The sequence below is a fragment of the Dermatophagoides pteronyssinus genome, unplaced genomic scaffold (assembly GCF_027571235.1).
Source record: "Dermatophagoides pteronyssinus isolate colony J.1.1.1.1 unplaced genomic scaffold, Derpt_VIB-CSIC_2022.12 sq0013, whole genome shotgun sequence".
NCBI lineage: Eukaryota > Metazoa > Arthropoda > Arachnida > Sarcoptiformes > Pyroglyphidae > Dermatophagoides > Dermatophagoides pteronyssinus.
Genome location: NW_027461537.1, coordinates 357,988 through 370,113, shown reverse-complemented (window position 1 = coordinate 370,113; position 12,126 = coordinate 357,988). Strand labels below are relative to the sequence as shown.

General features: G+C 29.5%; 4 protein-coding genes across 6 annotated transcripts; 3 read left to right on the top strand and 1 right to left on the bottom strand.

Annotated features, from left to right (window-relative positions):
• Positions 1 to 1,251, top strand: LOC113790706 (sn-1-specific diacylglycerol lipase ABHD11-like). Its single transcript, XM_027340400.2, has one exon. The coding sequence runs from the start codon at positions 75 to 77 to the stop codon at positions 1,002 to 1,004; it is 930 nt and encodes a 309-aa protein (XP_027196201.2). The 5' UTR covers positions 1 to 74; the 3' UTR covers positions 1,005 to 1,251.
• Positions 1,252 to 1,780: 529 nt separating this feature from the next.
• On the top strand, positions 1,781 to 7,109 carry by (focal adhesion protein tensin). Its single transcript, XM_027340390.2, has 7 exons — positions 1,781 to 2,853; positions 3,526 to 3,943; positions 4,013 to 4,475; positions 4,541 to 6,087; positions 6,139 to 6,676; positions 6,744 to 6,848; positions 6,912 to 7,109. The coding sequence occupies exons 1-7, from the start codon at positions 2,395 to 2,397 to the stop codon at positions 7,045 to 7,047; spliced, it is 3,666 nt and encodes a 1,221-aa protein (XP_027196191.2). The 5' UTR covers positions 1,781 to 2,394; the 3' UTR covers positions 7,048 to 7,109.
• A 605-nt stretch (positions 7,110 to 7,714) lies between these two features.
• Rab5 (RAS oncogene family member Rab5) lies at positions 7,715 to 9,871 on the top strand. 3 transcript variants are annotated; one of them, XM_075821831.1, is made up of 4 exons: positions 7,715 to 8,132; positions 8,612 to 8,814; positions 8,881 to 9,032; positions 9,090 to 9,871. In XM_075821831.1, exons 2-4 carry the CDS (start codon positions 8,631 to 8,633, stop codon positions 9,426 to 9,428), a joined length of 675 nt encoding a protein of 224 aa, XP_075677946.1. In that variant the 5' UTR covers positions 7,715 to 8,132; positions 8,612 to 8,630; the 3' UTR covers positions 9,429 to 9,871. The 3 variants fall into 3 exon arrangements, with proteins under 3 accessions (XP_075677946.1, XP_075677945.1, XP_027196206.1); XM_075821830.1 differs by having other exon boundaries at positions 8,597 to 8,814; XM_027340405.2 differs by lacking the exon at positions 7,715 to 8,132 and adding an exon at positions 8,390 to 8,537 and having other exon boundaries at positions 8,597 to 8,814.
• A 1,094-nt stretch (positions 9,872 to 10,965) lies between these two features.
• LOC113790712 (uncharacterized) lies at positions 10,966 to 11,944 on the bottom strand. The gene is made up of 3 exons (XM_027340407.2): positions 11,679 to 11,944; positions 11,536 to 11,609; positions 10,966 to 11,427 (listed from the first exon to the last, which is right to left on the bottom strand). Exons 1-3 carry the CDS (start codon positions 11,743 to 11,745, stop codon positions 11,197 to 11,199), a joined length of 372 nt encoding a protein of 123 aa, XP_027196208.2. The 5' UTR covers positions 11,746 to 11,944; the 3' UTR covers positions 10,966 to 11,196.
• Positions 11,945 to 12,126: the final 182 nt, after the last annotated feature.

Below are 12,126 nucleotides of genomic sequence, written 5' to 3'. Positions count from 1 at the left end.
AAGTTATAACAGAGAAATTTTGGATTGGATTACGCAATCCATAGCTGATTATTCGAATCAATGATCGATCGATCATGATGATTCAAATAAATTTTCGATCTCGATTGATAGTCGGAAATTATTTCCGACAATCTATACGCTATCGATCGGATAAATTACCAGTGCCATTATCTTTTGTGAAAGCTCAACCAAAATCGGTCTCGATAGATATTAATAAAAAACCGTTATTAAGTTTCCATGGACTTTTTGGTTCAAAAATCAATTTACGATCATTGATGAATCAAATTTGTGCTCGTACGAAACAGCCATGTTATTCATTTGATCTTAGGAATCATGGTGAAAGTCCACATGTAGATGGTGAAAAATCAGATATGAATGCTATGGCATCAGATATTCTTCTCTGGATGGATACAAATCAAATTGATCGAGCCGATCTTCTTGGACATAGCCTCGGTGGCCGAGTCATTTCACAATTTGCATTTGATTGGCCTGATCGTGTTGATCGATTAATTTTAGTTGATATAAGTCCACTGCCAACATTGCCTAAAATAGATTTTCTTACTGAAAATTTTTTCGATTTACTTGAAGATTGTATAAAACAATTGCCTGCACAAATGAATCTAAGTCAAGCTCGTCAACATGTTCGTACAAGATTGATCGAGGTAATTTCGAATACATTTATCGTGGATTTTTTCCTACTCAACCTTTATCAAGATAAAAATGGTAAGATTAAATGGCGTTTCAATACACGTGCTTTGGAAATGTTGGTACGAAATCGAATGGCCCATCAATTGGATACAAATAAACCATTTAATGGTAAATCATTGATTATATATGGTGAACAATCGGATTATGTACGACCAGATCAATTTGATCAGATTCGAATGATAATGCCAAATGTTCAATTTGTTAATATAGCAAATACTGGTCATTATTTACATGTAGAAAAAGCTCAACAATTTATCGATATTGTTGTTGATTTTTTGAAAAAATCTAATAGCTAAATGATAATTATCAAAACTTTTCTAATCTAATTATTTGATCGTTGTTTTTTAAATTTATAAAGTAACAAATTGTTTTTTTTCAATATTAAATGAACCTTTATAGGGGTTTCACACTACAGCAATATTTCATGAAATATATACACGAAAATATTTCAGCCCATAAGGTTGAAATGGACTGAAATATTGCATTTGAAATATTTCATTCACATTGCTGCTAGTGTGAAACCCCTATTAGTAAAATCGCCTACGCTCAAAGTTTTTTTTTATTCGAATTTATTTTAACCTCAACCCCGCGTGATAAGTTGTTATAGCCAAATATGGACATGTTCTCCCCTAATTGTTGATGCAACCATACACAGGTAGATATTGTGGAAAAAAAATCCAACACTTGTCCTGTTGTTATTGTTAAATTAACTTCAAGTTGAATTTTTTCACATTTTCTTATTTTGATGCTCTTTTTTCTCGATATCAATGGTGATGAGAAGTAAAAAAAAAGAAGCGGAACAAAGAGGAAGAATAAACAAAAATGTTATGTTTTGATTTGATTTTATTATATAAACAAAAAATTGAGGATTGGAATTTCTATTTTTAGTCAAATAAACGAATTAAATGAAAATTAAATTTGAAATAAAGAGTGAAAAAAGAATGAATTTTAATCCATTTAGTTTGGATTTTCGATTTTCAAAAATTTATCATCAACAATAAATTTCAACAACAACAACAAAAATCAAATTCAAAATAACGGATTTGAATTGTTGATTGATTGAATGATGAAAATGTTAGAAAATCAAACAAATTGAAAATTGAAAATGAATGATATATGCCAATCATTAAAACACACGAAAATGAAATCAAATGTTTTTGTTTGTTTGTTCATTGATGATCTATTCATTTGAACAAAAACGACAATAACAACAACAACAACAACGGCTACGGCAACGGAACATAGACAACATGATAATCCCATAAATATTAGTTAAATTGTTGTTGTTGAATTTATAACCGTGGTAACTAAATTTATTTGATGTTATAGTATTCAATAACATTTGTGGTCGTGTTGTGGGAACAACCAACATGAGAAGAAAAAAAAATTATTATCCACCACTATAGTCAAAAAGGGCATCGATCTATAGATCGACCAACCAACCAACAAACCGACCGAACGACCGAATGAAAATAAAGCTTTTCATTTCAACACTGCCCCTATCATTTGAGCTTCTTTATATACTCTGTTGAATGTTTTTGATTGAGCTTTCGTACAAATCTTTAAGATTTGATTCATGATTATTAAATTCTTTGATTCTCGAAAGATTAAAATTCAATTAATGATGATAATGATAATAATTGATAAAGCAACAACATTTAAATTCTAAAAAAAAATCAATAAATAATGGTCATTAATTTTGATTGTTGGAAACATACGATCAAAAGAAAATCGTCAACAATAATAAGTAAATCATCATCATCACCACCAAAACAACTACCATCAACACCACCATTACCTCCTCCTCGTCATCATCATCATAATCGTGATTATAAATCTTGTCGCCATAATCATCATCATCAACATCATCGTAAATTAAAATTACGACCACCATCACCTGAATGTTATTGTTCATGTCATCATAATTTTTATCATTATCATCAATATCGTCAATATAGACATCGACCATATCATATTTCATTATCACCACCAACTATTTCTGTAAGAAAATTTCATCATATAAGCGGTGATTATAATTATTATCCAACAACATTATCATCATCAACATCAACACCAACATTAATTAATGAAATAATCAATAATAACGAATCTAGCCATCATTTGTATTCATCGCTTAATACACAGGTAACTAATAATAATTTGAAAACAAATCGACTAATTAACGGTAAAAAATGATGCGATATTAAATAAATTTTGTTTTGACATTAGATCGATTGTCATAGTCACATAGTGTATATATAGAGAGAATAAAAAGAGAGAAACAGTTAACAGTTAACGAGGTTTTGACAAATCGAATTTTTTAAAACAAAACATCCTTGGTTAATTTGTTGTTGTTATTGTCGTCGTCGTATGGATGCTGTTGACAAAGCGACAACAAATTGCAAGAAGAGAACAAAAAAAAAAAATTTCCCTATAACAATCGTATAGGATTCTCTATATTTGGATTTCCATAAACACACACCAGATACACAAACATATCGACGTGTCTTCTCGATGTTTATATTATTTTCACATAAATTTGATTATCATCAAATTTAGATTTTAGTGAATCAGATTTTTGTTGTTTTTGTTATTTTGTTTATGATTTTAATGATATCGATTATGATTTGATTATTTAACAATCTATTTCAGAAACAAACCATTTGGCAGCTAAATAAAGTTTTTTTATTTATATTTTGCAATCGTAAAAATAGGAATAAATCATTCTTGTCATTTTGTGTCATGATCTGATTGATTTGATTCGATCATTTTAGCTTTTTTGACCTGATTTTTTTTATCGATTCTGATTTTCATTAGAATAATAATAAACAAGTTGCTGCCGAATCTGTCGATTCTTCATCATCATCATCATCATCATCAACAAAAACTTTAGTGGAAAAATTGAACGTTGAACAACATTTAAATGAACATCTGGATTTGGCTTCGTCAACAATTGCTGCTGCTACATTAGATACTAAAATTAGAAATTATTTTCATAACAAACAAGTGAAACAAACTCATCACAATCAAAACGAAGAACAAGAATCTTATTACAGTGACATCATTATCTATGATCATCAAGCAATTGCAGCTGTTGGCCATAATATTTTTAATGGTAAAACAACAAAATCATCGATTGACAAACAATCAAAAGTTATTCGATTAATATTGATCCGTTTGGATCTATTTAAATTTGCTATTATGGAGCCATTAAAAGTGGATCAAAGACTTATCGGTATTGAATTGATTGACATTTATTTGACATAACTAATCTAAATATTTTATTTTCATTTTTTTAAATTAGTATTCTCACTTGTTGATACGTTTACAAAACTATCGCCGAATAAAATTCTGGAAAATTATCTAAAAAAATTAATTGCCGAACAACAACATGATGGTCATCATATAGCGGTTTTTAATTTAGCTGAACCATTAAAATTTTATCAAAATATTAACAATTCAGATAAATTTCTTGCCAATGTTAAACTATTGGAATTTGGTTGGCCAGAACGTCGTGCACCATCATTAGAACGTTTATGTTCACTTTGTAAATCATTGGATTCATGGTTAACACAAAATGATCAAAATTCGGCTATAATTTATTCAAAACGTGATCTCAGCCGTGCTAGTCTAGCTATTGCCGTATTTTTACAATATATTGACATATGTTTAGGCAATGATTCGAATACAACAATATTTGATTTTGAATCAATGTATAATTATTTTCATTATAATCTTGAGGCCTATCTACAGCCATCGCAGAAAAAGTATGTTACACAAATCTATTTTAATTAATCGTTTGTCATTTTGATCGATTGTTTGTTTTATCTAGATATGTTAATTATTTTAAGAGCTTATTGAACGGTGATAGCCGAATTAATGTACAAAAACTTCATCTAAATCAATTGATTATTCATCGTGTGCCAAATTTTGATGGTTGTGGCCGTTGCCGTCCATTTATCAAAATCTATCAGGGTTGGCAACTTCGTTATTCATCACCTGTTATTGATATTGATAATGAATTTCTAAAATGTTGGAATTATATTGTATTCGATATACAACCACCATTAAAATTACGTGGTGAAATTTTAATAAAATGTTATCATAAAAGTGCTGTTCCTAGTTCAAAAACGGAAATGTTCGCATTCCAATTTCATACGGGTACTTTGACAACAACGACAGTCATGCTTGATAAATCTGATTTAGATTGTGCTCTTTATGATCGACGATTACCAGATGATATTCAAGTTGAGCTTGTATTTAATAATGATCGATCGAATCAAATATTAGACTCTGGTCAATCATCCTATCAAATTGATGATGATAGTCAAATTATTCGATGTAATTCATATGAAAATTTCTTCAACACTCAAACAACTGCAGCAATGACGCAAAAATCTTCAGTGGGAACTGCTACCGTCGAAGATAAATGTGTCCCATCATTAGAGTATACCAAAGGTCCGTTAGACGGAAGTCTATATGCAACTGTATTAAAAAAACCAACAAGTATTGAACCAGCGACAAATCAGCAACAATTATTACCAGAACAACCACAACAGGCCAAAATTAAAGATGAATTTGTTCTTGATGAATTAATTAATGAAATTTTCACCGAAATACAATCATTCCCTGATGTGCGAACGAATTTAGAAACTAAACCGATACCATTAAGAACCCAATCATCGTCATCTAAAGAATCGTATTACGATTTTGTAACAAAAAATGGTCAGGAATATTTGAGTGAAATTCCAGGTGGTGATTTGGGCAAAGAAAATATTGATCCCATTGTATCTGAACAACAACAGAATCTAGATTGGCTTCAACGACAACAACAAAAATTGCTTACAATACGTAGAAATCGACCGAAACAAACTGTTGAACAACAATTGATTGCTGAATTAAAGACATCGATTAAACAATCACCTTCATCAATGGTTCATCGTTCAACACCACCTGAAGTGCCAACACGTACATCTAGTCGAAACATTTTTTTAAGCCAAATACCTTATCAGGATGATACTGATAATGACGATTATGGTATTATTCATAAAATACAGAACGGTGCTAATAACCAATCAATCAATGAACAAACAGTCATGAAAATCGATGAAGTTGAAAGAGATAAAAACGTCAATCAATATACAGATTCATTGGCAGAACTTCCTACAAGTTCAGCACAGTTTTTAGCTGGACTTAAGCTAACGGATTCTGATTCACAACAGCTACGATCATCGACGCCTGCTTTTCCGGTTAGACAAAAGAATCGAAAATTATCATCATTATTGAAACAAACAATGAATGATGGCCAACATAATGTGCCAATGTTTATTCAGGATACATCATCCTATTGGTACAAACCAACCATTTCACGGGAAGAAGGTATGAATATTTTTTTTGAAATGAAAATACTATTAACTATGTTCATATTAGCTGTTCGCTATCTACAAGATCGACCACCTGGATCATTTATTATTCGTGATTCGAATTCATTTCCTAATGCATTTGGATTAGCAGTTCGTGTTGCACGTGAAGATGCTCGACCGGATAGCATTGATCCGGTTCGTCATTTCCTAATTGAATCGACTAACAAAGGTGTACAGATAAAAGGCTGTCTAGAAGAACCGGTATTTAGTAGTTTAGCCGCATTAGTCTATCAACATTCAATAACCAAAATATCATTACCTATACGATTGACTATTCCATCATCGAATGATGATTTGGATATGTCTAATTATGGTTCATTATATTCGGATACAAATCTACTTAAACAATTCTATGAAAATGGAGCAGCTTGTAATGTACTTTATTTTATCAAAGAAGATGTTGAATCATTGACAGGAAATGCAGCTATTAAAAAAGTTATCGATCAAATGATAATGAATTCAAGTGATCGAAAGAAAATTCAACCAGCTATTATTCATTTCAAAGCATCAAGTAAAGGTATTACATTGACAGATAATAGCCACAGGTAAGTTTGATTGAAAAATTTAAAACAAAAGAATAAATTTATAAAAATTTCTAACATTCCATAAAAGGCTATTTTTTCGTCAACATTATCCAATAAAATCGATTAGTTTTTGTTCAATCGATCCGGATAATCGTTGTTGGCCATATCATTCAGATCATATACAACTTGAAAGGTAAATTTAAAAAAATCTTAAATAGTGGATTTTTTCTGATCAAAAAAAAAATTCTCTTTGAAGCTATCTATTTGGATTTGTAACCCAGAAGAAAAATACACCATTGGAAAATGAATGTTTGATATTTGGACATTACGAACCAGATCAACCACCGCATGCAATTGTTGATTTTGTTAATAAATTAAAAAATGTATCATGATAAATGCCATAATGTATTCACAATGATGACAATAATAATAAAATCACTTAATTATTTATTAATTTATTTTGCTGCGTAACAATAAAAACAGGAAAAAAAATTGCGCCACAATTTTTTAGATTTCAAACATGCAAAACGTCCTTATTGGAAAGCTCATCATATTGTTGATATTACTGCTATCATCAATCAGTAATATTCTACGCAGCATTATATTATGAAAACGGGGGGTTGACAATCAAAATGTACTGATATTAGTGCGATGAACGAAAAATGTTTAGTCATAATGAAACAAAATGATATTGTAGCAATGTAAATGCGTTCCAAAGTAGAAGCATATTGTTGAATGAGAATACTTTTGAATATCTCAATTGTGACTATAAACTGATAGAGATAATAACCATAAGTACAGCCCATTTCTTTCGAATGCGAATATATTTTTTTAGTTGTTTTTCTTTTTGTCATCATCATTATCGAGAGAAAAATATATCGCAACATCATCAGGCCAACCAACCAGCCAACCATCCCAACAAAAATCCAGCAAGAAAAAAAAGATTATTTTGTTCTGCTCTATGTTGTTGTTGTTGTTGGATATTTATAATTGTGAGTCGGCCATTTGCTGTCTTTTTTTTTGATTTTTATTTATTTTCATCATCATTAGTTTTGCAATACATTTTCTTATGAGTTTTAAAACAAATTTTCACTCATTAATAAATTGAAAATTAAAAAAAATTAAAATAAAAAATAATCAAATGTTTGCGCTTATAAACAGAAAAAGAAATTTTTTTAGTTATCTTGTTGCCTTTATTTCTGCCCATTTTTTTTCTACAAATTGAATGGTCGTAGTTTTTCTTTGTTGTCATTATTATTTCATCTCTCTCAATCTCTCAAACAACAATCCACAATTTACATTTTATTCATCATCATCATCATCATTGAAAAAAAATTTGGCTTAAACGCATTAAAACAGAACACATTGATTCTGGTTTTGATTTTTTTCTTTGTCAACCAACAAACACAACTATCACCATTTATTGAAAAAAAAAATCATCATCATCATCATTATTATCAACGATATTTAGCATCAGGTCCATTTAATACAATAATAACAATAACTCCTCTTTCTATTAAACTCTTTGTTGTGACGGATTGTGTGTGTGTTTGGTGTAAATGTTCTGAATTTTTTCTGTTTCTGTTTTTGTAAAATAAAATCAAACAAACAAAAAAAAACTTGAACTTCAATACGATTCTATTCCGGATTTTTTAAAAAAGATTTTTTTTTCTTCGTTTGTTGTTGGTGTTGATGTGTGTCGGTGTTTTGTATAGAAATCTTTGTCCTGTGTGTATATGTGAATTTATCTAGGCAATTTTTCATCCATTATAAAGCAATATTCTATATTTTTTAAAATTTTGATTTCAATAAAATTTTTTACTATTTTGTGTGATTATTTTTTTTTCGTTTTGTTTAACATATTTCACACATTTATTTTGAAGTAAGTTTTTTTCTTCTGATTATAATCTTAATCATTTTAATTTTATTTGGATAAAATAGACATTGAATCTAAAGCAAAAGAAACTTGATAATAATGGCAAATCGTAATGTACAACAAAGACCAAATGGTGGTGGCGGTTCATCCGCTAGCGGACAGCAAGGAAAAATTTGTCAATTCAAACTTGTTCTGCTTGGTGAATCGGCTGTGGGTAAATCAAGTCTTGTATTACGTTTTGTTAAAGGCCAATTTCATGAATATCAAGAAAGTACAATTGGAGGTATGTTTTCGATTATTTAAAAGATAAATGTGGGATAATAATTTTTTTAATGAAAATTAATAACAGCTGCTTTTCTAACTCAAACGGTTTGTTTGGATGAAACGACTGTTAAATTTGAAATATGGGATACGGCTGGCCAGGAAAGATATCATAGTTTGGCGCCCATGTATTATCGTGGAGCCCAGGCCGCTATCGTTGTCTATGACATTACTAATCAAGTACGTTCTTGATAACATTTTTTAATTTATAATTTAAATATCATCATTATTCATTAGGATACATTCAATCGAGCAAAAACCTGGGTAAAAGAATTACAACGACAAGCGAGTCCAAATATTGTGATCGCATTGGCTGGTAATAAATCTGATTTGAGCAACAAACGTGCAGTTGAAACGGACGAAGCTCAAGCATATGCCGATGAAAATGGCCTTCTGTTTATGGAAACATCGGCAAAAACAGCCATGAATGTTAATGATATATTTTTGGCTATAGCTAAAAAATTACCTAAAACAGATCAAACAGCCGGTGGTAGTGCTGGAGGTCAATCAGGTGCCGGAAGACGAATCGATCTAAATGATACACAACAACAATCATCAGGTTGTTGTAAATCTTAAAAAAAAATCGACACAGACACAAATAAACATACCACCACATTCTACACATCAAATGACAAGAGTGAATATAATATTGTCGGAAAATAATCAACAAATCAGCGGAACAACTAAAATACACAATTATCCAACAAATATAAACATTTGATCTGATTGTCTTGGTTGAGTCTTTCCACACACACACACACACCCACACATAGAATCATCCGGTCTGCTAAAACCTGTGTATTGAATTAAAATCTAAAAATCGAGCAAACAGCAACAAAAAAAAAAGAATTCATAAAATCAAAGAAAAAAAACAGACAAAACACACACACTCAAAAACCCATAAATATGTTTTACCCGAATGTTTAAAAAATTGTTTTATACTTTATATATATTTATATTAAGAATTATTGCTATCATCTTATTATTATTATGATTACAATGAAGATAATTTGAATTAATTGGTAAAATCAAATCAATTTACCATATTTATACCCGTCACCCAATGATTGAATTTAAATTTTTGAGATTTTCAATTCACACTTACCCGTTGCCCCCCTCAATCATTATCCATACCATAAAACAAAAACACACAAAATCGATACACGAATACAATGACCAAATTTTGATTCAGATTGACTTGGATAATTAACAGGATTACTGTTTTTTTTCCTCAGTCGTTTTTTTGTTTGTTTGTTTCGCTTGTTTGGTTAGAATTTAAATTTTACACTCGATTATACACACTCACATCCACATACAGACACACAATACAACGAGTAAACAAGTTCCCTGAATTTGCTCTTTTTATTATTATTAATTCGAAAAATAGTTAATTCTTTTATTTTTTCATTAATTTTCATTTCAATTTTTTTCACAATATAATTAATGATTCCGATACATCTGATTCGATCAATGATGATGATGATGAATTAAAAAACAAATTATTATATAAATGATAAAAAACAACAGTTATATAGTGATTATAATTATGAAAAGTAACTTCTTTTTTTTGTAAAAAAAAAAATCAAATTTAGAAATTAATTTGAAATTTTCGAATTTTCACAATGTATAATACGATTTTCCTTTCATACGATACGTTACGTGTATATATGAAAATTTTCCGGAAATTTCCTTTTCCTGACACTGTGTGCCTCGTTTCTTTTTTTTGGTCAATGTTTGTGTGTATGTTGAACAGTGTTGTTTGTTACACGCTGTCTTAAAATCGAACCAAAATGCGAGCCAAGGTATGTTGTTTTTTTAATTAAAAATTTTAAAAAATTTAATTTTTTATTGTTTTTATTAATAACAGTGGCGTAAGAAACGAATGCGAAGGTTGAAACGAAAACGTAGGAAGATGAGGGAAAGGTCCAAGTAAACAATCATCGATTTTGGTAATCATTCGAATTACTGAATGTTTTATACCGATAATTCATTCGGATTTTCGACTAAAATGATTCCAATATAATCGACTTCAATGATTGTACCGCTCTTTTTCTCCTGTATTCATTCATAATGAATTTTTGAAAAATAAAATCTAAAATTTTGAAATAAAAACTTTTTAAAACCAAACAAACCAAAAGAATATTTATTTTTGTCTTAAAAAAACATATATAAACAATAGGTATAACGAAGAAAATAAAAACTTTCGTTATTATTCAATAAAAAAAAACCAAAACGTACAAAATATGGAATGTGTAATGGGGTATTTAAAAAAAAAATGTTTCAATGGTTGTGGATGATATGGATGATTTTTTAAAAATGAAAATTTAATTTGCTTTGAATTTGTTTACATTTTTTCTTGAAGTGATGGTGGTGAATCATCCTGTTCAATATCTGCTGCCGAATACATTGTTGGATGTGGTCCACCACTTATTCCATGATAGGATTTTTCATTTTCACGCATTGTTTTCATACCAGCCATTACACCACTGCCAATAACAATTAAGAAACCAAATACTAATAAAAATGGTCCTAATAATCGTGGTACACTTGATCCAATATAACGATCATAATTATCCTATGTTTAAAAAAAGAATAGATGAAGAAAAGGATTAAAATTGAAAAAAATGAATTTCAATCAATCATGATCGATGATCGAACATAATTATCTATTGAACATATTTACATCATAGTTTGGTGGTGTAATTTCCGTATATGCGATGCCGGATACAATTGCACCGGATATAATGAAGATGAGACCTATTTTAATGATGAACAAATTTGGATTACTAATCATCATCAAACACAATAACAAAACAAAATAATTACCGATAGTGATGGCACTGATGGCCAACACTAATGTTGAATTAACTTTCGATTCTCCGTATTGACGCATTTTTTTCCTTTCTTCTTCGATTCTGGAATTTAAATCTTCACAATCCTGTTATTAAAGAAGAATAACAAATAAAGGAAAAAATTTTCACTAAATAATTAAATGAATGAATGTAAAATAATAGCTGCGTCGTTTATTATTTTTGCAAGCAAACCAAAAAAATGCTGATAATGTTTCAAATTTGTTGCAACAATAATAGTAATAATATATTTTGGACAAAGATTTGTCGATGACAATTTTTTTTATATTTAGTTAATATTATTGGTCACCAATGGTGATCATCATCATAACATCAGTTAACCATAGTTTATATTGATACAAAAACATGGAAAAATAATAATAAATGAAGAAAGATAAATTTATGGTTACCATGATGCGATTAAT